The sequence below is a fragment of the Puma concolor genome, chromosome C1, assembly GCF_028749965.1.
Source record: "Puma concolor isolate L17-30 chromosome C1, mPumCon1.1.hap2, whole genome shotgun sequence".
NCBI lineage: Eukaryota > Metazoa > Chordata > Mammalia > Carnivora > Felidae > Puma > Puma concolor.
Window position 1 is genome coordinate 99,660,667 of NC_141674.1, and position 25,473 is coordinate 99,686,139.

The 25,473-nt window shown below is 46.1% G+C and overlaps 1 protein-coding gene across 3 annotated transcripts in view; it reads left to right on the top strand.

The window, feature by feature from the left end:
* SLC22A15 (solute carrier family 22 member 15) overlaps positions 1 to 25,473 on the top strand; it is an 82,787-nt gene that overhangs the window by 38,875 nt on the left and 18,439 nt on the right. For all 3 annotated transcript variants that reach the window (XR_015255019.1, XM_086717914.1, XM_086717915.1), the window contains exons 3-8: positions 3,775 to 3,907; positions 4,565 to 4,729; positions 8,098 to 8,227; positions 12,807 to 13,022; positions 20,696 to 20,836; positions 22,923 to 23,008. Coding sequence is in view for 2 of the 3 variants with exons in the window: in XM_086717914.1 (XP_086574040.1) it covers positions 3,775 to 3,907; positions 4,565 to 4,729; positions 8,098 to 8,227; positions 12,807 to 13,022; positions 20,696 to 20,836; positions 22,923 to 23,008 (871 nt within the window). In the remaining variant the exon portion in view is untranslated. The remainder of the gene's footprint in view (positions 1 to 3,774; positions 3,908 to 4,564; positions 4,730 to 8,097; positions 8,228 to 12,806; positions 13,023 to 20,695; positions 20,837 to 22,922; positions 23,009 to 25,473) is intronic.

Genomic DNA, 25,473 nt, shown 5'->3' on the forward strand with positions numbered 1-25,473 from the left:
GCGTTTCCGACACCACATTCCGCCCTGTTTTCTTGCTACGTCTTTGAGTCCTACTTGTGAGTTTGCTATAATGGGCATTCTTCTCCTTGGCCTCTGAACATGGGGGTGTCCTGGGCCCCAGTCCTGAGCCTCTTCCTTCTCTATAGGTTCTTAAACCCTCTTAAGCCCTCATAACCTCTCCCTGGAGCTCCAGACTCGTGTCCAGATTTCTGCTCGGCATCGCCACTTGGATGTTTTATAGGCATCCCAACCTCAGCAAGTCCAAACAGAGTTCTTTCTTTCCCGCCACATACCTGGTCCCCGCTTGCCACCTTCTCCACCTCCATAAAGGTCATCCACAGAGTGGCCAAAGGTAACGACTTAGGTGAAGCCCTTGATTCTCCGTCCCCCACCCTGTGTCATCCATCAGGAAGGTCTGCCACTTCTGCCTTCGGAATCCATCACAAGTCCTTGTAATTCTCCATCCCCATCGCTTCTGCCCTCATCCAGGCCACCATGGTCTCCTGAGCTAATGCACTAGCCTCCCCACTCCTACTTTTCTCTGTTGTAATGCATTCTCTAAGAGTGATCCTTGGAAACAGAATTCCAGTAATCCAACATCTTCCCTTTGCACTAGAGTAATTCGGCTCCTTCCATGGCCCAGGGCTCTGTGTGATCTGACACCCATGCACCTGTCTGGCCTCATCAGAGCACTTGCTGGAGGCGCACTGCTGGACCTTCACCTTAGGGTAGGGGCACTTCTTCTCATGTTCCCTGAACAGCTTTCCAGAGTGGTCACTTCTCATCATTCAGGTCCAAACATCACCTCCCTAGAGAAGCCTTCCCTGATTACCTGATTTGAAGAGCTGCCCTCCTAGTCTATCCCTGTGTGTTTATTCCACTGGCACTGACCGTCCATTTGGGAAGGGACCATGTCCAACTTACTCAATCTGTGTTCCCAGTGTTTAGTGTAGTTGTCAACCTTCAGTAGAAACTAGTAAAATATTTGTTGAATACCCGAACGGAAACCTGTCTAGAACATATCGCAGATATTTGTCACACCGCTTCCTTCCCTCTTATTTGAATCATGACTGCCACCAGGAGCAGTAATTCCTGATTACTTTTTCTAAAAGCAGTGACACCCTAGTCTGCGATTTCTCATCCACAAGGGCCTGGGAAAACCAGTTCACTAACCTCGTTAAGAACTGCATCTGAAGGGGCGCCTGGGTGGCGCAGTCGGTTAAGCGTCCGACTTCAGCCAGGTCACGATCTCTCGGTCCGTGAGTTCGAGCCCCGCATCGGGCTCTGGGCTGATGGCTCGGAGCCTGGAGCCTGTTTCCGATTCTGTGTCTCCCTCTCTCTCTGCCCCTCCCCCGTTCATGCTCTGTCTCTCTCTGTCCCAAAAATAAATATACGTTGAAAAAAAAAATTTTTTTAAAAAAAAAGAACTGCATCTGAAGACCCGGGGAATTCAGAAGTTGAGTCCAGCATTAGTGAGGAGGCGTTACCCTTGTTTATTTTCCAGGGAATATTATTGTCATCATTGCTATGAATTTTGTTATTGTTGCTGCACAGAGATGTCCAGAAGCTGTGTGGTCAAGAACTTCACCATCGCCATACAAGAAGAGAGAAGTCAGATGTGCTCTGAGCCTTGAGGACTGCTTGTCAGAGCGTGGGAAGGGAGGTCCAAGAGGCAAAGGGACAGCCGAGGGGGGGGGGGGCTCCTCCTTGCGTGTTGGGGCTCTTCCTAAGCCTGTCTTCGGGGACTCCAGGAGAGGGGGCGGCGAAGGGGAGAGAGAAGCATTTCCTGCTTCTCTGTCTCTGTGATGCAGGTTCACTTTTACCTCTATAACCAAATATCACCTTACACAGCAGCCAACAGGGTTTCATATAATAGCATTTTAAGCAGGGGTGATTGCCTTCTCTTTAAGTTCATAAGTTTCCCTAGACCACAAGATAATAGTACTCAAGGTTTTTTTTTTTTTTTTTTTTTTATTGTGGTAAAATAACATAAAATGTTAACACTTCAGCCGTTTTGAGGGTGCAGTGGTGTTAAGTATACACATGTCATGCAACCATCACCACCGTCCATCTCGAGAACTTTTCTATCATCCCAAACTGAAAACCTGTTCCCATTAAACTGTAACTCCCCATTCGCCCGGCCCCTAGCAACCCTTATTTGACTTTCCGTCTCTGGCTTTGACTACTCCAGGTGAAGGAAAAACCTTCCCCCTGTGCCTCCTTTACTGTCAACTACTTCACCATGGACCCTTCTGGCCACCAGATGCGTGAGGTAGGGTTTGTGGGGGCAGGTGAGGCAGGTTCCCACGTCACACAGCTCCACCTCACCGGCTGGATGTCCTACAACTCGACTCAGTTCTGACACCATCCACCTGGAGGTAGCATCAGATTCCACTGATTCCCACTGATTCCACAAGGCTCACCCTGCCGCCACCTTCAGACGCCAGATGCGAGTCTGCTTCGTTTCCTGGGCTTCTGGTCCACCGGAAATCAGAGGTCCCTGCAATGTCCTCCTCGGGAGAGATTAATTGGCCAGAGCGGCTCACGGAACTCAGGAAGACATCTTACCAGATCACTGGTTTATTCCAAGGGATATAACTTGGGAACAGCCTGATGGAAGAGATGCCCGGGACAAGGTGGTGGGAAGGGGCGCAGGCTCCCGCACCCTCCCAGGGCACCACTCTCCCAGCTCCTCCACGTGTTCACCAGCTGAGAAGCTTTTCGAACCCCTGTCCCTTTGGGTTTTTGGGGAGGTGTCATTATGTAGGCGTAACCGATTAAATTATTGGCCATCGGCAATTCCAGTCCCTCACCCCCCTCCCGGAGGCGGGGGTGGGAGATAGGGGAGGGTTCCCCTGGCTACGAGCCCCCAACCAGGAGCTTTCCAAAAGTGATCTTATTAAACTCAGTGTGGTTGAAAGAGGCTGTTAAAACAACAGCCTCTCCTTTATTGCTCTGAAATTATTTCAGGAACTGGGAACAGAACTACTAAATATTTCTGTAGGAAATTACAAGCGTTTTTAGGAACTGTGTGCTAGGAATAGGGGACGAAGACCAAATATATGTTTCTTACTGTAAATCACAATATTACAGTCATAAATAAGTTCTTACAATATTTGTCTTTTTTTTTTTGTCTGCTTATTTCACTTAGCATAAGGTTAAGGTTCATCTCTGTCGTAGCTTGTCAAAATCTCCTTCCCTTTTAAGGTTGCATAATGTTCTATTGTATGGGGGCACCTGGGTGGCTCAGCAGGTTAAGCATCCAACTCCTGATTTCAGCTCAGGTCAAGATCTCTCAGTTCTTGAGTTTGAGCCCCGCATTGGGCTCCATGCTGGCAGTGCGGAACCTGCTTAAGATTCTCTCTTCCTCTCTCTCTGCCCCTCCCACATGCACATGTTCTGTCTCTCAAAATAAACAAATAAACTTAAAAAAAAATACAGGGGCTTAAGAAGAGGGACGTAGCCACCAAATGCATATATAAAAGTAGCCCTCATACCGTATTCAGTGTTGTGATAAGATGTGTATACAGTATTGTGGCAGCACATTATAATAATGAATTCTAGCGTTTCTGATGACAAAATCTTGGATATTATCCAAGGTAGATGACCTACCAAATCCTGGTTAGTAATGAGTCATGCAGTAGACAATTTCCAGTGTTCAAGTTTTGGTTGTACATCTGTTGTGTTTTTTTTTTTCTTTTTTTTTTAATAGCTAACTCCGTCCATCCGTCTTTTCTGTGATCTCAGTGTCCCTTTTGTTTTTTCTTCCCCTAGTGGTTTTTAATTGCCAACAGATCCTACAAAGTCAGCGCAGCAAGCTCTTTCTTCTTCAGTGGTGTGTTCGTGGGAGTTATCTCTTTTGGTCAGCTTTCAGATCGCTTCGGGAGGAAAAAAGTCTATCTCACAGGTAACGTGTTAGACTGTTCATGAACTGACTAGGAGGACTTATTTCCTGAAGGTTCTCAGGGAAATAACAAGGGGACTCTTTCCTTAAGGTTCTCAGGAAATTGCCATGTGGATACAGAACTGATTTTTATTACACTGGCAGGAGGCCACACCGCAGCCAGAGTTGCTTCTGGCAAAGCGTGTTAAAAGGACCAGCAGCATACCTGAGGAAGGCCATGTATTTGCAGTTAAGCTTTTCAGATATGATGGTGCTTTCGGCACCTCCTGAATTCTAATTTATACCATGGTTCTAAGGAGAACAGAGATGGAACCAGAGTACTGGATCCATTTCCTTATATCTTGTGTGTCGGTTCAGTTCAACTGTGTTGTGTAAGACTCGGTGGAGTTCTCTTGACAAGCTGAGTCTGAGCTGGGATTTTTCCATTTCCAACGTTATTGTGAATAACAACGGTGCATGATGGACAGATATCCACTTGTAATGAAGAAAGAAAAACTTCGGTTTTTCTTTACAGTTTCCTTTTACAGTTTTAAAAGAGCACGGCTCAGAAAATTTAAGCTTACAAAGATTTATCTTTACAAACGTAATGAGTATAATTTGTTACTTTGACCAAATGCTGTCTTGTGTCTGGATTGTTGACCGCTGTTCCTCTTATTCCAGGTTTTGCTCTTGACATCTTATTTGCCATTGCAAATGGGTTTTCCCCCTCCTATGAGTTCTTTGCAATAACTCGCTTCCTGGTGGGTGTGATGAACGGAGGAATGTCGCTGGTGGCCTTTGTCCTGCTGAACGAATGTGTGGGCACCGCCTACTGGGCGCTCGCAGGTACTGCTTCATTCTGTGTACATAACGCAGATAGTGAGCTGCCCCAGAAAACCCTGTTGGGCACCAGTTTAACCCCAGAGTCCAAAAATGCACTTGGACTTGGGACTATCTAACCATTAGATTTGCGTTCCAGAGTTTGATCTGTATGACCTTGAATGAGTCATTGTATTCATATTGCTCTGTAGAAAGTCTCCCCTGGGGCCGGAGCTTGCCTCCCATCCTCACAGATTGTCTCCAGATAGTTCTGAGAGGGTCTGTTTCCTCAGAAGGGCGTTAACTGTTTTCACCTTAAACTGAAAAATGGCGCAGACATAGATCCTAGACACGCCTCTCCCGGCACCTTCTTACTGTATTTTACTAAATACTGATTCCGTGGGCCGGGTAGAGACACGCTGGAGGGACCAGATGACATAGGCCCCGCGCTAGGCCAAATGAGGAATTTGTTTGTATTCAAAGCTCAGTGAGAAGTCAGCGGGCAAATGAAATAGTGGAGCGGTAGGATCACATAGGATACAGGAAGATGCCTCTGGCAGAAGTGTGGAGAATGGACTGTTGAGGGACAAGAGGAGGAATTGAGGGGTCATTCGGGAGGTGGTTGTGGTTGGCCTGCAAAACATGATGCAGGCATAGACAGGTGCGGGGAGAGGAGCAGCGAGGAGGTCCATTTGAGCTGGATTTTGGTGGGACAATGACTTGCTGAAGGATCGGAGTGGGGAGAGAAAGGAATCGGGGGGACCTCGAGGCTTTGCTTGAAAACTGGGTGGTTCGCTGGCACCCTTTACAAAAAAATGAAGTCTCACCTGCCACAATTTGGCTTTTACTAGTTCAAACGGAGCAAAAATAGCAGGCTTGAAAATTACTTAAACAGAAAAGACAGCTGAAAACTGGGATAAATATTTAACGGCCCACAAACAGTTATAAAACCACCAGTATGGTACTCCAGAATTACAAGATGCAAAAATGGTGATTGGAAGTGTTCATTTTTTTTCATTAATTTTTTTTACCAAATACCTAGAGCCTTACCACACCTCCATCTCCACACCTTATCTCCATTGTCATTTCCAGGCATACACGTGCAGCTTCTTGCTGGACATTAGATATGAATGTCAGTTGGACCCTCAAATAAAAATACTGCTTTCTTTCACCTGCATTTTCCATCTTCCAGCACCTCTGTGCATGGTCATCACAGTCTTTAAGGCCATTAAACTAGACCCCTTGGAATAATTTCCTCTTGTCCATCATACCCAATTGATACCAACTCTTACCGATCGTAAGTAATGGAGACTCAACTCTGCTGAACATCTGCATATAAAGGGAAATTATTTGGATAATATACCCAAGCCAGGCCTCAGAGATGCCCGGAACCAGGAAGTCAGATGCTCCTTGTCTCTGCCCCCCATCCTCCCTGAGAAGCTTCTGCTGCACAGTCACGGATGGGACCCTATAGCTCTCAGGTTTCACCACCAAGTACAGTATTTAAAATCCTGGGTAAGGGGCGCCTGGCTGGTTCAGTCAGTGAAGCATGCGACTCCAGGTCTTGAGGGTGTGAGTTCAAGCCCCACGTCGGGTGTAGAGCCTACTTAAAAAATAATCCTGGGTAAGAGCTCGACTGGCCCAGCAGGGGTCACTGCAGTGAGGGGGACCAGGATGGTCAGCCCCCACTTGAACCACGGGGATGAAGTAAAGAGAGGTCCGCTCTCCAGAAGAGAGAAGGAATATTGGAATTAGGCATAGTGCTAGGTAGACAATATTTTGTAGCAGATACTCACCACAGGAGGCTTCCAGATGGCTTTGTTTGGGGGTGGGGGGATGTTAATAGATGTCAAGGGCCATACCTGTGTCACAGCAGGATAGTATAGCTAACATTTGCATAGCATGCATTATTCCATCTGAAGCTAGCAACTACTCTTTGAGGTAGGTAGTATTATTTCTGTTTTACCGATGAGGAAAGTGAGGCTCAGAGACGTTTAGTGATTTGCCCAAGGTCGCACAACAGCAAGTGGCAGAACTGGGGTCTGAACTGGGGTCAGCCCCTCTAAAACAGTCCCATTTTGTGGGCTGTCTTCCTTTCACCTACCTTGTTGTCCGTGAATACCAAGTGCTCGGAGCTGTTCTGAGCAAGGACAGAAAGTCTTACTCTTGCAAGCCAGGTGCTGTCTGATACACTGTAATGAACCTATAATAGCTATTGATTATCTTAAGTTTCCAGGGAAATCATGGCATCCCCACTCCCTTACTTATCTGACCACATGCTTAGAACACGCTGAAGGTGCTGTCTCGGCTCTCCCTTCTTCCCCCCTTTCCTCACCAGGGCACAGAGCCTACAAGTCTTCATTGCTAGAAAATGAAAGCCTGTGGGCAAGAATCCAAGTAAACATTTCTTTTATGGGATCGTCGTAGAGAAGTCTTGTAACAAGATCGTCCCATTGCTGTGGGTTGCCCCCAGAAGCCTGCTTCTCCCCAGAAGGGTGGAGAGAGAGGATTGGGATAGCATCACAGGCTCTGTAGTCAGGCAGATCGGGGTATGGTCTCAGGCATGCTATGCACAGCTCCATGCCCTAACAGTGGCATCCAACCTCTCTGTGCTGCTTCCTCCTTGTGCGTGGTCCACAATGGCACCTGCTTTGTAGGACAATGTATGTAATACATTTATTAATACACGATAAATAGCAGCTATTACCGCTACCGATGGTGATGGTAGTAATTATAAAAAGTGTGTCTGAGGTATAAATTCACAAGTATATTGAGCAAAGCTAGTGGGCCTACTTCCCGTCTCAGCATTTATTTCAAAAAATGTAGGATTTTTTTTTTTTTTAATAATCCCATGGTTGATTTTTTTCCATCAGGGTGCTGGCAAAAATCCATGTGTCATGGAGACAGACAAGAAACAAATAGAAAATGTCATATATCTGGTGATAATAAATGAAGTAGGGAAGGGCAGTTGGGAGAGCTGAGGAGTAGCCTGTGATTTAAAATAAGGATTTGAGGCACAGCCCTGTGATAAGATGAAGTCCCACTGCTGCAGTCATCTCATGACCTAAAAACCTTACCACCATCCAGGAAAACATCGTCCAGACTTCAGCACATGCTCAGGCAGATGTCAACACAGCCTTCAATGCAGAAGACATTTGGACAAACCCTTACAAGTCATCTTGACCACATGTCATTCATATTTTTCACCTGTCCTTCCTCCTTTTCCACTAACTTGCTGGCCTCTCTTCCACTTTTATCATCTGATACTCAATATTTGGGTAGGATTTTCTTTCCTGTTGATGTCTCCCAAGGAAGGCATTGGCTTGTGACTTGGGTTGGAGAGGGTGACGGGGAGGGTGCCGTCTCCAGTAACAGGTGTCTCTTCCCTGAATTAGGATCGATCGGTGGCCTCTTCTTCGCGGTTGGCATCGCCCAGTATGCCCTGTTGGGATACTTCATCCGCTCCTGGAGGACCCTCGCCATTCTGGTTAACCTGCAGGGAACAGTGGTCTTCCTCCTATCTTTGTAAGTAGTTTTTCCTCTAAGAGGTTTAATACGCAGAAGGAATGTCTTAAGAGGATGTGGGTCAATGAGTGGCGTTATTCCCTTTCAGGAGTTTACCTGAACTGACTTTGGTGAAGAGCTAAATTCCACAAGCGCTCCAAAGCTTGGCAGATGCTGGGAGGAGAGATGCTTAATTAATTCAGAATGCAGGTATCCCTTATTTGAAGTAACCTCTCCGTAGACCATATTTGAACCTTCGAGTTGTTGACCCAGGGTACCCATTTCTTTTTTAACCTAATGCCTCAAGCGTAAAGATCTTCAGGCTGGATCAGATCACGTGCTAGGTGTATGGCCCAGGTACGATACCACAGGACACTCCATCCGTATCCAATGCGTAGTGGCACCTCTTTATCCTGCGCGTAACTGTTATCTCAGGGCCTCTAAACGTGGGCGCGGGAAGATTCTCACATATGGCAGAAACCCGTAGGGTGGATGGGCTCAATGCCTGGTCAGGGCAGGGCGCTCCAAACAACTTGCCCAGATGCCCCACTGTGGCGCTCTAAATGCGGGAGGTGAGCCACCAACGTAGAGCTATCTTATCAGTGCTTTTTCCCCACAGCAAACACTTTATTAATATTGTTTATTATATAATGTATATCGCATAATATAGAATACAGGAATGTTATTTATTAACATTTTTCCCCAAATAGAGTCCGGTAACAATAAAACAGATATTTCAGAGACATTTACAGAGTTCTCCGTAAAATTAACATTAAATGCTGACCATCTTGCTGGGGCTAAGGAACCCAGTTTTGCCTGTAAATACCGTACTGCATTCGGATCTTTAGTCGCAAAGTAATACTTGGTTCATCTCTTATTTCATCAGTTTAATGATGTGCTTAAGAAGTTCGAGTTTTTAATTTTACTTCACTAGAAGTTTCAATGTGCTTGTGAAAGGCTGTCTCCTGAGGTTTCAGACCTCTGATTTGAACCATTAAAATCTTTGGAATAAATGAAACTTTCAGCCGGCGGTCCCAGCTTCTATGCCGTACAATGAGGGATAACCGTACTAGAATTTTCCTTCAGATACGTCTTTAACGCAGTAGTTCTTTCTTCAAGTTCTACTAATTGAGATTTGGTGAGGGTTGAGCTGCAATCTGTCTCTGTATTCCCTTTGAAATAAGAGAATTAAGCGCAAAAATGAATATAACAGTGGGGCGTCTGGCTGGCTCAGTCGGAAGAGTGTTTATGGCCCAGCGCTAGGTGGGGACATCTACTCACTGGGAAATGAATTCAGGTCAGGAAAAAATAGGAAACGGAGAGACAAGAGCATGTAAAACTGAAATAGGCCTGGAATGCGAGCCTTCCCACAGTCGGCCTCCAGCTGATCTGCCCTGATTTTCTCCCACCCTGTTTCCCATACCCTGTGTTCCAGACACAGCCGGCTGCATGGAGTTTCCAGCACTCACCTGGCGCTGGCCTGCTTCCCTACCTCCTACTCACTGCTGCACCTGCCCCTTCAACACCCTTCTCTCCATTTCTTCCTGTTTAACTCCTAGCCTTCTGGAGTGCTCAAATTGCCACCCCCTCCAAACTTCTGATCACACTTCTAGCTGCAAGTCATTTGCTTCTGAATTCTGCAGCACTAAACCCATGCCCTTCGAGTGGGGTTCTTATTTCCACCTCGTGCTGGAGTGGAGCCCGTCTCTCTGTACCAGGAGCTCCCTGACGGTTGCAGGCTCTCGGCTTGGCTACGTGTCCCCCAGCAGCAAAGCCCAGGGCCTTCCCCACAGAAGATTCCTCATATCCGTTGGGCAGGTGTTGGCACAAAAACATCTGGAATCAGCCTTCAGAATTAGCTGTCAGCCACATACGAAAATGTCACATTATTTTAGGGTCATACCTTGTGTTTTTTTCCTAGAAACATTATCGCTTAGTTTAAAAAATTCCTCGTTTTCACAGTACTTGGATTTGAGCAGCTTTACTTAAAAAATCACACTCCCATAATTTACAAAGACTTTCCATCTTCTAAGAGATTCACAGGACATGTTTCGAGTAGAGGCAACATTGTTAAATTAGCACCATGGCTTCTGAAGTTGTCCCCAGCACTACTGAGAGGGCAGTGTGTTCAAAGACTGCTTTTTCTTTCAAAACACCTCTTGCTGTTTGATATGAAAAATCTGCATGTGTCAGAATTTACATTCCCAAGTCCATCCATTAGCAGATAGGTGAACCTTTGTATAAGAAAGCTCATTGGCTTCCCCAAATGTGGGAACATGTCTGGTCCTCAGTTTGTGCCTGAGATATGTGCTTTCCCAAGTAGAAATACTTGATTAACTCAAATTTCCAAAGCCTCAATATCTGTCATATCTCATCTTTAACCATGATTTATAAACATTTTTTAATTTTTAATGTTTATTTATTTCTTATTGTTTATTTATTTATTATAATTATTTTATTTATTATAAATATTTTATTTATTTATTATAATTATTATTATATATTCTTATTTATGTATTTATTTCTTGAAAGAGAGAGACAGAAACAGAGCATGAGCAGGGGAGGGGCAGAGAGAGAGGGAGACACAGAATCTGAAGCAGGCTCCAGGCTGTCAGCACAGAGCCCGACATGGGGCTTGAACCCACAGACCGTGAGATCATGACCTGAGCCAGAGTCAGACGGTTAACCGACTGACCCATTCAGGCGCCCCGATTTATAAACATTTTAACGATAATTAACGCTTATCAACAATTCTGGAAACAATGGAATTTAAGGAGAAGGGAAACATGACCTAAATTACCCAAAGATAATGACTGTTAGTATTTTGGCTATTTCCTTGTCTTTTTTTTTTTTTTTCTTACCTCCCAGTTCTCCTCATTTTTGATTTTTATTATGATAGACTTCTGGTGGCTCACTTATCTCTCCCAGGTGTACTGTCTACATTCATCACAATAGGCTTCATTTATGCTCTTTTTTATTTGCATTTAGACTCAGCTGGTGTTGTTTTTTTTTTTAATTTTTTTTTTCAACGTTTATTTATTTTTGGGACAGAGAGAGACAGAGCATGAATGGGGGAGGGGCAGAGAGAGAGGGACACACAGAATCGGAAACAGGCTCCAGGCTCTGAGCCATCAGCCCAGAGCCCGATGCGGGGCTCGAACTCACGGAGCGCGAGATCGTGACCTGGCTGAAGTCGGACGCTTAACCGACTGCGCCACCCAGGCGCCCCATAGACTCAGATGGTGTTTATGTGGTACCTTGTAAGCGGCCTTGTGGATAGGGCCAGTCGGTCCACTTGATGATCGGCAGACCTAACTTCCAAGAGAACGATATTTTACTCGATCATCCACCTTGTGTATTAGTAATAATAATCAGAGGGCAATAAAGAAGGAAATAAAGGATGGTCTACGTTCCTGCTTTTGTTGACAATCAGATCTGCATGGATATTCTCTGTCCAGCAGCAAAGCTCTGGGAGAATTCATGCCTTTCTGTTTCCTCTGAGCACCTACTACACAGCTCAATACAAAATCGAACGTGCTCAATAAATGGTTATCGACTGACTGGCTGTCCGTGAAGTTCCAAATTCTGTGGGTTTTGTTGCCACTTCACCGCCCTTACAGAAGGGCATGAAGAATTCCAAAAGGCACCTTAAATAGCCAAGTTTCCTTAGAGAAGTTTCATTTTAGGCAAATAATGTCACATTAGGTCAAAAGGCACTGGCTGCTGTATTTATTAAATGCGTGTCTGTGTTCCTATCACAGTTTGGCCTTTCACAAGTCCTCGGTCCTCTAGAAGTGTGCACACGGCTGTGAGAGGAGACACATCATAGTTAAGTCTTGGAACTATTGGAAAATACCAGTGGTGACATCACTGACATTCAGTATTCAGTATTCAGTAGAAAAGAATTGTTGTTATGTAACTGAAAGTTAACCAGGAGATGACTTTTATTCTTTAAGATCTTGGGGGGGGGGGCAGGAAATATCCTGAGGACATATTAAAGCAAGTGTATCAGCTAATTCGAGTATTTTGAAGGTGGAAATGCTCAAAAGTAGCTGAGATGGGCTAAACCCTGTTTAATTTTCATGTAGAATCTTAAAATAATCTCTGCCTTCTTAATAACATATCATTATGTTAAAAACACTTCTTAAAAATTTATTTTTTTCTGATAAGACGATAAATATTTTTATCTTGTGAAGCTTTGTCAGAACTTAAACACCTGTTCACTCTGTGGTACTGTTCTAACACATGGCTATGATTTAGAGCCCTCTCTCCGACCTGTGCTTTATGAAAAATTTGAATTTTTCAGTATTCTAGGCTTAACTTGTCATTTATCTATTAAAATTTATTCAAAAGGAAATGCATACTGCTTACCTTTTTTTTTTTTGCTGCTGTTTTGGAAGTGTGTTCTTGGTTTCCATTCGTAAAGCAGACCACTGTTTAACACTGGCACGCTGTTGAAGGGGACCCCCCCCCCCCATGTCATTGGGAGAGTTGGTTTTAAACCTCACGTGGAATCCAGTTGTGGTGAGGAAATCTACATGCTCCTTCCTGTGCCCGTGTACCTATATGAATATACAGCCTTTAATGACGTCTCTTTCAGATTCATTCCTGAATCACCTCGTTGGTTATACTCCCAGGGTCGGCTGAGTGAGGCTGAAGCGGCTCTGTACCTCATTGCCAAGAGGAACCACAAGCTCAAGTGTACGTTCTCACTAACATATCCGGCCAGCAGAAGCTACAGGGAGACCGGAAGTTTCCTGGATCTCTTCCGTTACCGGATCCTCTTGGGGCACACGCTGACCCTGATGTTCATCTGGTAATTATATCTAGGGGGTGTTGTCTTGATCTTCAACTCAGGGTGCTAGAGGTCTGTTGATGACGTCCTTCTACAGGGTGACAGAAAACGTAACCTGATTTGTCAGCCTGACGTTTTCATGAAAACAAGTTTTGTGTCTTGATGCCTGCGTCGTGCTCACCTCTGCTTTTGCAGCACCCTCCCTGTCCAGGAGGAACTGATGGGGCCTGACAGCACGTCCATTGAACTTGAATAAACAGACAGCAGAAGCACATGTGTGCTTCTGAGCTATTTAATGTAAATATTTAAGAACCGCCCTCCCCCACCTCTAAAAAAAAGGAAAGTAAGAAAGCATATTAGAAACAGAAGAGTTTCTAAATAGGAGTTTAAAATACCAACTTTGGTTTGGCATCGAGTGGTCAGATAGCACATTCTGTGGCGTTCCCGCTTGCTCACTCACTCACTCACTCACTCACGGGGGTGGGCGGTGTTGTTCCTTGCCCTGAAGGGATCCTGGGAGTGTGAAATGACGGACCTGAAGCCACTTGAATACCTCATTCCTACCTGCCTCTCAGAATGCTCTCGGCATCCATGTAAATTGCATCGAACGACTGAAGATGGTCCCATTTGCAGAATGATGTGGGAAGGGGTCAAGTGGATGGCGGTACTTGCGTACCGTATAGACGTACCACGTTTTACTATGCTTCTCAGATGCCGCGTTTTTTACGGTGGAAGGCGTGTGCCTGCGCTGCGGCAAGCGACTCTGTTGGTACCGTTTTCCAACAGTATTTGTTCGCTTCATGGCTCTGTGTCGAACTTTGTCATTATTGTTACATTTGCCATGGTGATCTGTGATCAGTGCTCTTTAGTGTTACTACTGGGATGTTTTGGGGCACCACGAACCACACCCATAGAAGAGAGTAAACCTAATAAATGTTGTGTGTGTTCCAACGACTCCGCCGACTGGCCGTTCCCCCATCTCTCTTCTTTGGGACCCCTCTCCTCCTGGAAACATGACAATACTGGGAGTAGGCCAGTTAATAACCCTACAGTGGTCTCCAGGTGTCCAAATGAAAAGAAGAATCACACACCTCTCACTTTAAGTCAAAAGCTAGAAATGACGCAGCTTTGAGGAAGGCAGGTTGAAAGCCAAGGTAGGCCAAAAGCTAGGCTTCTCGTGCCGACCAGTTAGCCACACTGTGAATGAAGGAAAAGTTCTGGAAGGAAGTGAGAAGAGCCACTCCAGTGAACACATGAATGATAAAGCAAAACAGCCTGATTGCGGATACGGAGAAAGTTTGAGTGGTCTGGAGAGACGATCAGAGCAGCCACAACGTTCCCTTAAGCCAAAGCCTGGTACAGAGCAACAGCCTCTCTCCCATTCTATGAAGGCTGGGAGGTGAGGAAGCTGCAGAAGGAAAGTCTGAAGCTAGCAGAGGTTAGATCATGAGGTTTAAGGAAAGAAGCCATCTCCACAGTATAAAAGTGCACAGTGAAGCAGCCAGCAGGTGCTGGTATAGAAGCTCCAGCAAGTTCTCCAGAAGATCCAGCTAAGACCATTCATGCAGGTGGCTACGCTACACACTAGATTTCCACATAGATGAAACAGGCTTCGTTTGGAAGAAGATGCCATGTAGGACTTTTATGGCTAGAAAGGAGAAGTCAATGCCTGGCTTCAAAGGGCAGGCTGACTCTTGCTAGAGGCTAATGCAGTTGGTGACTTTAAGTGGAAGCCAGTGCTCAGTGACCATTCTGAAAATTCTAGGGCCCTTAAGAACTATGCTAAATCTGGGGTTGCCTGGGTGGCTCAATCAGTTAAGTGTCTGACTCTTGATTTCAGCTCAGGCCATGAACTTGGGGTTTGTGAGTTCGAGCCCCGCATCGGGCTCCTCACTGACAGGGTGGAGCCTGCTTAGAATTCTCTCTCTCTCCCTCTCTCTCTGCCCCTCCTCTGCTCACACACTCTCTCTCTCTTGCTCTCAAAATAAATAAATAAACTAAAAAAAAAAGAATTATGCTAAATCTATTCTGCCTGTGCTCTGTAAATGTAATAACCAAGAATGGATGATAGCACATCTGTTTGCAGTACGGTTTACTAAATTTTTAAGCCTGCCATTGAGACCTACTGCTCAGAAAAAAAGATTCTGGGGTGCCTGGGTGGCCCAGTTGGTTGGGAGTTGAGCTCTTGATTTCGGCTTGGGTCATGAACTCCTGGTTCGTGAGATCGAGCCCCATGTGGGGCTCTTAGCTGACAGCATGGAGCCTGCTTGAGATTCTCTCTCCCCCTCTCTCTGCCCCTCCCCCACTGTCACACACATGCTCGCTCTCTCTTTCTCTCTCTCAATGTAAATAAGTAAACCTTAAAAATGATTTTAAAAAAGATTCTTTTCAAAATATTACTGCTAATTGATAACACACCTCGTCACCCAAGAGCTCAGATGGAGATGTGCAATGAGATTAATGTTGGTTTCATGCCTGCTAATATAACCTTCTCCAGCCCATGGATCCAGGAGTAATTTCAACTTTCAGTAATTTCAATCTTATTTAAGACATACATTTCGTAAGGATATCGGTGCTATCGATAGTGATGCCTCTGATGGATCTGGGCAAAGAAAATGGAAAACCTCCTGGAAAGGATTCACTATTCCTAGATGCCATTGTGAACGTTTGTGATTCATGGGAAGAGGTCACGATATCAACATTAACAGGAATTTGGAATAAGTTGGATCCAGTCCTCATGGATGATTTTGAGGGGTTCCAGATTTCGGTGGAGAAGTAGCTGTGGATGTGGCGGAAACAGCAAGTGAACTAGAATTAGAAGCAGAGCCTGAAGATGGGACTGAATGGCTGCAACCTCATGATCAAACCTGAACGGATGAGGAGCTGCTTGTGATGGATGAGCAAAGACAGTGGTTTCTTGAGATGGAATCTGCTCCTGGTGAAGATGCTGTGCGGACTGTCAAAATGACGACAAAGGATTTAGAATGTTCCAGAAACTTAGTTGATAAAGCAGCAGCAGGGTTTGAGAAGTTAGATTCCAATTTTGACAGAAGTTCTACCGTGGGCAAAATGCTGTCAAATTGCATCACATGCTGTAGAGAAATTGTTTGTGAAAGAAAGAGTAAATCAAGGTGGCAGACTTCACTGCTGTCTTAAGAATGACAGCCACAGCCACCCAACCTTCGGCGGCCACCACCTCGATCAGTCAGCAGCCATCCACATCGAGGCAGGACCCTCCGCCGGCAGAAACATGATGATCTGCTAAAAGTTCAGATGATGGTTAGCATTTTTTAGCAACAAAATATTTTTAATTAGGTAGGTGCATTGCTTTTTTTTTTTTTTAATTTTTTTTTTCAACGTTTATTTATTTTTGGGACAGAGAGAGACAGAGCATGAACGGGGGAGGGGCAGAGAGAGAGGGAGACACAGAATCGGAAACAGGCTCCAGGCTCCGAGCCATCAGCCCAGAGCCCGACGCGGGGCTCGAACTCACGGAGCGCGAGATCGTGACCTGGCTGAAGTCGGACGCTTAACCGACTGCGCCACCCAGGCGCCCCAGGTGCATTGCTTTTTAAGGCATAATGCTTTTGCACACGTAGTGGACTACAGTATAGTGTCAACATAACTTTTACATGCACTGGAAAACAAAAAAGTTTATTTGACTTGCTTTACTGCGATCATCGCTTTATGGCTATTACAGTGTTCTGGAACGTAACCCGCAATATCTCCTTGGTATGCCTGCACCCTCTGCTAGGGTGCCATCGATGTTATTGGGTCCAGTATTGGGTGTGAGCATCATATTTACTGGCCTAAAAGGACTGCTGTGCTGTGGTTGGTACGTATTTGCCTTGAAGGCTGTGCGGAGACCTACATTTTCATGTGGGGATTAAGGAGAATTGTTTTATTTTATTTATTATTATTTTTTTAAATCTTTATTTTTGAGAGAGAGCGCACCAACTGGGGATGGGCAGAAAGAGAGAGGGGAGGGGCAGAGAGAGCGGGAGACAGAGGATCCAAGCAGGAGCTGCGCTGACAGCAGAGAGCCTGATGTGGGGCTCGAACCCACCAACCATGAGATCATGACCTGAGCTGAAGTCTGCCGCTAAACCGACTGAGCCACCCAGCCTCGCCAAGGAGAATAATTTTATATGAAAGTGATCTTAGGTACACAGCTGTAAAGAACAGCAGATTGAGAACAAGAAGGTGTGAATATATTTTTCCATATCGTGATTCTCCCTGGCTGCCACCTGTGTGATCAGGTCACACCCACTGCCACCTTCCCCACAGACCCAGCACAGTGCTGGAATATCGCAGATGCATAATAAGTGTTCACCGGGGGACCCAAGCTTGGAGGCGTGGAGATTAAGGGAACCATTAAAAGCCAAACCTGACAACCCAGCACAGGAGCAACTAATTTGAGGTTCTGCCGAGTGCAAACACTTAGAAAATATGTGCTGGCGCTTAGGGCTCCTTAAAACTCAGCATTTGCATGTCATATAGACAGTCAAACCCTCTGCCTTCTTCTTGAGGATAATTTACTTCTTGTTTTAAGGTTTTTTTGTTCTTTGGAGGCATGTTAACTTCTGGAGTCTAGCCTTCAGGGGATAAAAAACAGATGAACAAACCAACAAAGTAGACATGGAGCCAGGGAGAGCGTCCCTGTTTATTTTATAAATTTTTTTTAATGTTTATTTATTTTTGACAGAGAGAGAGAGAGAGAGAGAGAGAGAGAGAGAGAGAGAGACAGATTGTGAGTGGGGGAGGGGCAGAGAGAGAGAGAGACAGACAGAATCCGAAGCAGGCTCCAGGCTCTGAGCTGTCAGCACAGAGCCCGTCGCGGGGGTCGAACTCACAGACCGTGAGATCATGACCTGAGCCGAAGTCGGACGCTCAACCGACTGAGCCACCCAGGCACCCCGTCCCCGTTTATTTTATATCTTACACAGCCACAGGAGTTCTTCTCAAATAAACCTCTTCCCCTTGGGCTCCGAATGCTAAAATATGCCATAACAGAAGCAGAGTCATTCCACATACTGCTGTTCTTTCTGAAGATGCCATAAAATTCCGAATTCTTTTCTGTGGGTCTGTCGTTGAAGAAAGCCCTTCCCCGGGAGTAAAATCACACCTCTGTGTTTCACATCTGTTCTTCTGGTTACTCCCCACAGTGGTTCCTTTTTCAACAGTTCTTTGATGCCCTAAATATACCGTTAAATATTATGCAAGCATTTTAAAGTTTGCTTGGGCCCATAAAAAGGGTCAAGATGATTTTAATAGCTGTAATTATGCATCCCAATGACCAACTTGCCATTAAGGAAGCTCCCAAGCATAGTGCCCGCCTTGGGACTGTAGGCCCTCCTTGCCCGTGCTCTCCCCGTTCTCCCTCCCCACGAGCGGGCACCAGATGCCTCGTGTGTCCTGAACTGGGCTTTATTTGAGCCTGACTTGCTGCTCAAATTAAACTGGGTTTAAATACGTATGTGTGTTTCCATGGTGGGAATTGCTTCACCGGGATATCTATTTTATTTATTTATTATTATTAGTTTTTAATGTTTATTTTTGAGAGGGAGGGAGACAGAGAGAGAGAGAATACAAGTGGGGAGGGGCAGAGAGCCCAGGGTGGGGGGCACAGAATCTGAAGCAGGCTCTAGGCTCTGAGCTGTCAACACGGAGCCCGACGCGGGGCTCGGACCCACCAACCGCAAGATCATGACCGAAGCCGGATGCTTAACTGACTGAGCCGCCCAGGCGCCCCTGGGATTTCTATTTTATTTTATTTTTTTCTTTTTTTTCAACTTTTTTTTTTTTTTTGGGACAGAGAGAGACAGAGCATGAACGGGGGAGGGGCAGAGAGAGAGGGAGACACAGAATCGGAAACAGGCTCCAGGCTCCGAGCCATCAGCCCAGAGCCTGACGCGGGGCTCGAACTCACGGACCGCGAGATCGTGACCTGGCTGAAGTCGGACGCTTAACCGACTGCGCCACCCAGGCGCCCCTGGGATTTCTATTTTAAATGCAGAGTGAACACACTGATAGATACACCTGTCAGAGGAGGGTATCTACTGCAGGTACAAAGGATTTTAAAAATACTTTAGAAAACTGCATGGGTTTAAATTTTTTAGCTTACTGCTTACAGACAGGGATCTGGGGGGCAGGGAACACAGAGAACTCAGTGACCCCTTGCATCCTTACTCATGACATCCTGGCTCCGACACTGCTCATCATCCTTAGAACACGAGTGACAGCTCGCCCAGTGAGAGGTAATTGGAAGTAGCTGGCACCCCTGGCTCATTTGACAGGAAGGGATGACCCACCAAGCAGTCGAGCTCCAGGGTCCCCTCTTCCCATCCCCCCACACGTCTCCTGTCCACTGCAGCCCCTTCTTAATAGCCCAGGGCACTTGGCCCACTTTGCTGTTTTGGCAGAGATGGAAAGAAGGCTTTCCCTTTCCTTTTTGATCTCATCATGCCACAGCTCATTGGATTTGTTCTAAGGAAAATTAAAGGGAAGCAAATGGAAATGTCCCCGGAATAAACACCTGTCAAAGTGAATTGCAAAATGTAAAAACTGATATGCTCCCAAAACCTGTAGTACATTTAATAGAAACGTATGGTTAGGAAACATATTCATCGACTACTAAGCCTAGTTTCAGGGTTCTATTTTTGTATGTTCTGTTCTGTTTTATTTTTAATAATGCAGTTTCCTAGGCACACAAGTTTGTATTATTTCCTTCACTCTGTCTGAGAAATCCTCAACCTGGGGCTTCAGGATGGTACTTTGCTTCGCTTATTTAAAGCCTCTGGGCTTGGGGCGCCTCAGTGGCTCAGTCGGGCGTCCGGCTTCGGCACAGGTCATGATCTCGTGGTTCCTGAGTTCGAGCCCAGCATCAGGGCTCTGCTGTCAGCATGGAGCCCGCTTTGGACCCTCTGTCTCCCTCTCTCTGCCCCTTCCCTGCTTGTGCACGCTCTGACTCAAAAATAAATAAACACTAAAGCTCCTGGGTTCCTCAGTTCCCAGACCTTGAGAGGTTGGCTCAGTGCCTGCCACCCAGGAGGCTCTCCCTATGTATTGCAGTAACGGCATGCAGAAATAAACTAGTGGCTTTTTAAAGCGTCCTTCCTCTGCTGTCCCCTGGTCTTCCCTTTCCTGTCTGGGTGTCTACAGCACATACACCTGCTGAATGTCTGGCGGGGTCAAGAACCTGGTCAGGGGGGTGCAGTGCCAGTCATTTCTGGCCTATACAGGTCACCACCGCCGACTCCAGTCGCTTCTCAGTGCATGTTCTCAACACCATCCTCTCTTGGCTTTCCCCCCGGGAGTTCTTCTCTAGAGTCATTTTGACCCAGCAGTCACCTACGGCAAGGGTTCCGGTAACTGCTGGATTAAAGTAAGAATCGTCCTTGTCTTCTATTAAATGCAGATATGCTTGATGAAAGGTCAGCGTGTTTGCTCTTTCAGCAGCTGACCACTCATTTGCTTAAGAGAGCATCCAAGTGCAGTGCAGATAATTTCCAAGGCCCCTTACGTTTGTATTTTTTCCTAGTAAAAATTTCGATCGGGATAGGAAGGTCAGTGGGAATGTCAGGCTCACTGCTTACGACACGTGGCATTACACTGAACCAGTGATCGAATCTTCCCCAGCAGATTCTTAATGTACTTGTTCTGTCGTCCTTCTTGTCTTTTACCCCCAACTGCAGGTTCGTGTGCAGCTTGGTGTATTATGGCCTCACTCTGAGTGCAGGTGATCTCGGCGGAAATATTTATGCCAACCTGGCCCTGTCTGGCCTCATAGAGATTCCTTCTTACCCTATCTGCATCTACTTGATTAACCAAAAATGGTGAGTATAGACGAGTATGAAGCAGACTACGTAGAATACGTATATACACATGCTCTTATATCCATAAATACTTAAAGATTTTTGTCTTTGTCCACAGCTAGTATCTGTTAAGCACGCGATGGTGATTTATTCTCAGACCAAATGCAGTTAGAATTCATTTTTTAGGGTGGCATTTCTTGGGTTTCATGTTTGTGACTTTTTACGTAGGTGTTCAATCCAAATGCACTACCGCCAGAAGGTTTTTGAGTAGCCTGTGTGTCATTTGTTAGCCCCAACAGATAGGAGTATTGGCTCTGTGTAGATAGAACTCCATGGACCCAGCCCCTGTCACGTGCACATTCCTTCACCAGGCATAGAACTGGAGAGCCTGGAAAGACTTTTCTTCCCTCTTAAGACCCACTCGACTTTGTTGAGGGGAGGAATACGCCCTCCTTTTGCTTCTCATTGTCAGTGGGCAGTTTTACAAGGCCCTTTCAAAACTCTTTGACAAAGTTCCTTTTACTCAGTTTCCTGGGGTCACTTCTGTTCCTGAGCGCCTGACCAGGACAACCGAAAACCCCATTCTGTACGAACCAGGAATCTGCTGGATCGTGCCTTGTCCCACTACCCAGAAACCATCACTCAAAGCAAAACAGCATTCCTTGGTGCTGTTGTCATGAATGGCATGCTTAGTGCCTTCCAAAGGGCAAGTTTGGATTCTGTTCAGTGGAACCCTTTCTCTGGGGGCAGTCCCAGTTGTCTCTGCCGACCTCTCTGTTAGTGACCAAGCTTGCGGTCAGTGCTGGTCCAAGAGCCGAGTCAGGCTGCAAATTCAGAAATCCGTCCCCAACCCCTCCGGTGTGCCAGATGCCCCTCCTCTGTGCTGTCACAGCTGCCCATGCGCACCTCTGAGGACGACTGAAGGTTTAGAAGGGTGCCATCCACGGGAGTTCCCTGTGTGGCTTTGCCTCCCCACTGCCTGCCTAGCGTGGTGCCTGTCCGCTGAAGGGCGTTCAGTACTGGTGTTACATGAAGCACAGTGTGACCTGGGGACCCACGTCCTGTCCTGTCTCCCAGCCGCTGCCACTGAATTCAAATCTGGTCCTAGCCACATGTTAGTTTTACGGCTTTAACAAGCTCAGTAAGCTGTACTTACCCTCAAACTAGGGATTATAAAATTCCCTGGCAAAATTGTCAGAAAAGTTACAGGTGCTACCAAAGGTCCTGCAGGGGACCTAGCGGGTCATAGGCTCCTCGTGAAGGGAGGCTTGTCACTGCCAGCGTCTTTCGCCCAAGCCTCAAGCTCTTCTTTGAAAATGATTTCCCTTCATAAAGCGTGCCATAAATTTCACTTGATTCTGACGTACTAACAAGAAATTATTTTCAGTTTGCATTTTTAAGAGAGAGGGGCTTGTTTTACAGTGTTGAAAATTTGAAGTGCTTGGGGCGCCCGGGTGGCTCAGTCGGTTAAGCTTCCGACTTCGGTCATGATCTCGCGGTTCGTGAGTTCGAGCCCCGCATCTGGCTCTGTGCTGACAGCTCAGAGCCTGGAGCCTGCTTCGGATTCTGTGTCTCCCTCTCTCTCTGCCCTTCCCCTGCTCATGCTCTGTCTCTCTGTCTCTCAAAAATGGATCAATGTTAAAAAAAAATTTTTTTTTAAATAAATAAAATAAAATAAAATCTGAAGTGCTCAAGATTTCAGTACCGAGGAAAGGAAGTGAGTTGGGAGACTCCATTCTCTATGTTTTATTTTCATTCTCTGGAAGACGGAGGGCACAGCACATGCCTTATAGGTTTATTTTGAGGACTAAGTAAAATGCTCGACAGAAAGCAGTCAGAACCACCCGGAACAGAGTGAACCCTCAGGAACAGAGCGATTCTGTTCTTCTCCTGCACACGTCGTTTGATGCTGCCATCCAGCTAGTTCTTTGCGTTGTGATGGTCACATATTCTATGTCCTGGTCAGTCCCATTTGCCACCCATTCCTTAATCAAAGACGAACGTATATAATGCCACTGGGGACGTTTCAGGAAGGAGGTTCAGGAGAAGCCGCAGATGCGTTTACAAGATCCCCAAGAGAAATGTGTCATTTCTTTCCATTGTTTAGGTGTGGCCGGAAGCGGACCTTAGCAGCATTTCTGTGCCTAGGAGGACTGGCTTGTCTTATTGTGATGTTCCTTCCAGAAAAGAAAGGTAAGCCTTTCAGATTTCTACATAAGGGTTCTGAACGGCGCTTTTATTACAATGAATCCCAATATCGCGGAGAGATTACCATATGCCATGCTTCATTTCTGTGATTGCATATTATTTAGCGATTGTGTGGAGCATAATGGGCCAGAATCTTGCCCGTTGCCTAAACTGTTCTCTGGGTGAAATAATGTGCTTAGAGGTGCGCTATTAATTCTTGCGGGCGATTAAGCCACCATCTGGGGCGTCTGGGCTGCAGCGCTGGTATTAGAGTTGCTTATTTGCTGATGGGGAGGACCATGTAGTTCTGCAGAGAGAAACTCCATCCAGGGTTACAGATTGCACTCCCCGTTCCAGCCAATCACAGATCAGAGGTCAGAGATGCTGGTTCTCAACGGCACCCTCAGCACCTCCATCCATACTCCCAGGGCACCCTGATAACAGCAGCAACAATATGAGTAGTGTTCACGGTTGGTGATGCCTGACATTTTCTCATTCTTATATAAAAGTGTGAACAAAACAGCTTTAGGAAACTTTGGCATTTTTATATATTTGTGGCTGTGTAAACATAGCTGCAAGAAAAGGGTCCCTTTGGCATCCTGATTTCTTTCCCTTTATAGAAAGTGTATAAGAGTGATGGTTCTCAACCTTTTTTTTTTTTTTTTTTCTTGCACTAACACATGTGAGGCCTACTAGCTAAAACGTCAAAAAACTGATTTGGGTAGTGGTTTTCTTTTCTTTTTTTAAAAAAAAATTTTTTTTAACATTTCATTTATTTTTGAGAGACAGAGCACAAGCTGGGGAGGGGCAGAGAGAGGGAGACACAGAAGCAGAAGCAGGCTCCAGGCTCCGAGCTGTCAGCCCAGAGCCCGACGCGGGGCTCGAACTCATGAACCGTGAGATCATGACCTGAGCTGAAGTTGGAGGTTTAACCGACTGAGCCACCCAGGCGCCCCATGGGCAGTCATTTTCAACAATGAGGAGCGGGCCGTAACAAACCCGGTGCTGCTGGGGGCATACGGTATAGCAAAAGCCCTGTTTGGGGAGCTTTTGGATCTTAATGGGGCCCCATCCTGGAGCTTTTACTTCAGGTCGGAATCATTGTGAGGCGGTTTCACAGCTACTGGAGTTTGACAGCTACTAGAAAGGCAGCTGGAGAATGTCTTTCCTGATAGCAAATCACGTATGAAACGCACCTTTGGCCATTGCTTCTCCTCGAGGTTCAGTTGTACCAGTGCCCCACTGCAGACCCCAAAGCCTCGTGTTCTAGTTCTGGAACCCTCCACGACACCCGCTATGCTGCCAGTTGCCACCTCAAGTTCTGTGCCTCGAATCCAGAGGGCAGTTTGTTCATGACTGTGGATTTGACCCAGTTATTTGACCCAGCCTTAGAGTGATTTTCATGGAATCGCAGAAACTAGAGAAGTGAGTAAGTTTGCTTGTTTTTTATTGTCTAAGGAAACTGTCACCTTTGCTAGTGCCGGGAAAGGGAGACCGTCCTCAGCTGCTGCCCTGCCGTGGGCTCGTAGAATTAAGTGCCCGGTTCTGTTGGTCTGGGACAGACAGTAGTGGTTTCAAACCATCATACTGTGGCTTTAGATTCAGCTTTTGTTTTTCATAGACACCTTGGAAATTCAGTTGCTTTCTATCTCTAAAAGTCCATTGTTCTATCTGTCACCTTGGAGAGAAAAATGTTTCCTTGTTGTTCTAAGCACACCTGTCACCTCTCACACTTCTGCCAGCCAGGCCAGTTTATGTCCTTCCCCCTCTTGCCCATCTGTGCACTCCAGGGAACCCCCACCCCGACACTCTGCACGGGGCCCTTTCTACAGAAACCTAAGTGAAAGCAGGTGTGTGGTCTCCATTCAGACCCACCCCACTCTCTCCTCACTTCAGGGCCGTCATGAGAGAAAAAGCTCAGTGGGGCGGGCGCCTGGGTGGCTCAGTCGGTTAAGCGTCCAACTTTGGCTCAGGTCATGATCTCACAGTTAGTGGGTTTGAGCCCTGTGTCGGGCTCTGTGCCGCTGACAGCTCAGAGCCTGGAGCCTGCTTCAGATTCTGTGTCTCCCTCTCTCTCTGCCGCTTCCCCACTCATGCTGCATGCTGTCTCTCTCTCTCTCTCTCTCTCTCTCTCTCTCTCTCTCTCTCTCAAAAATAAATAAATAAATAAACATTAAAATTTAAAAAAAAGAGAGAGAGAGGAAAAGTTCAAGCCCTTTGTTGATTGTGCCCCTTGGTGGACTGTGAATAAGAAACAGCATAACAGGGAATCTTTCAGACCCCAGGAAAGCGCCTCACCAACATGGTACCTCTGTTGTCCTTAGAAAAGTGGACGTCTACTCTATTTTTTGAAGATTTCCAGGGGGAAAAAAAAATCTCACACTGTCCCTTAGAAAATTGTTTCTATTTTTAATAGCCATTAGAGTGGGCCTCTTCTGTCACCACTGAGTCCATTTCTTTTCATTTTATTC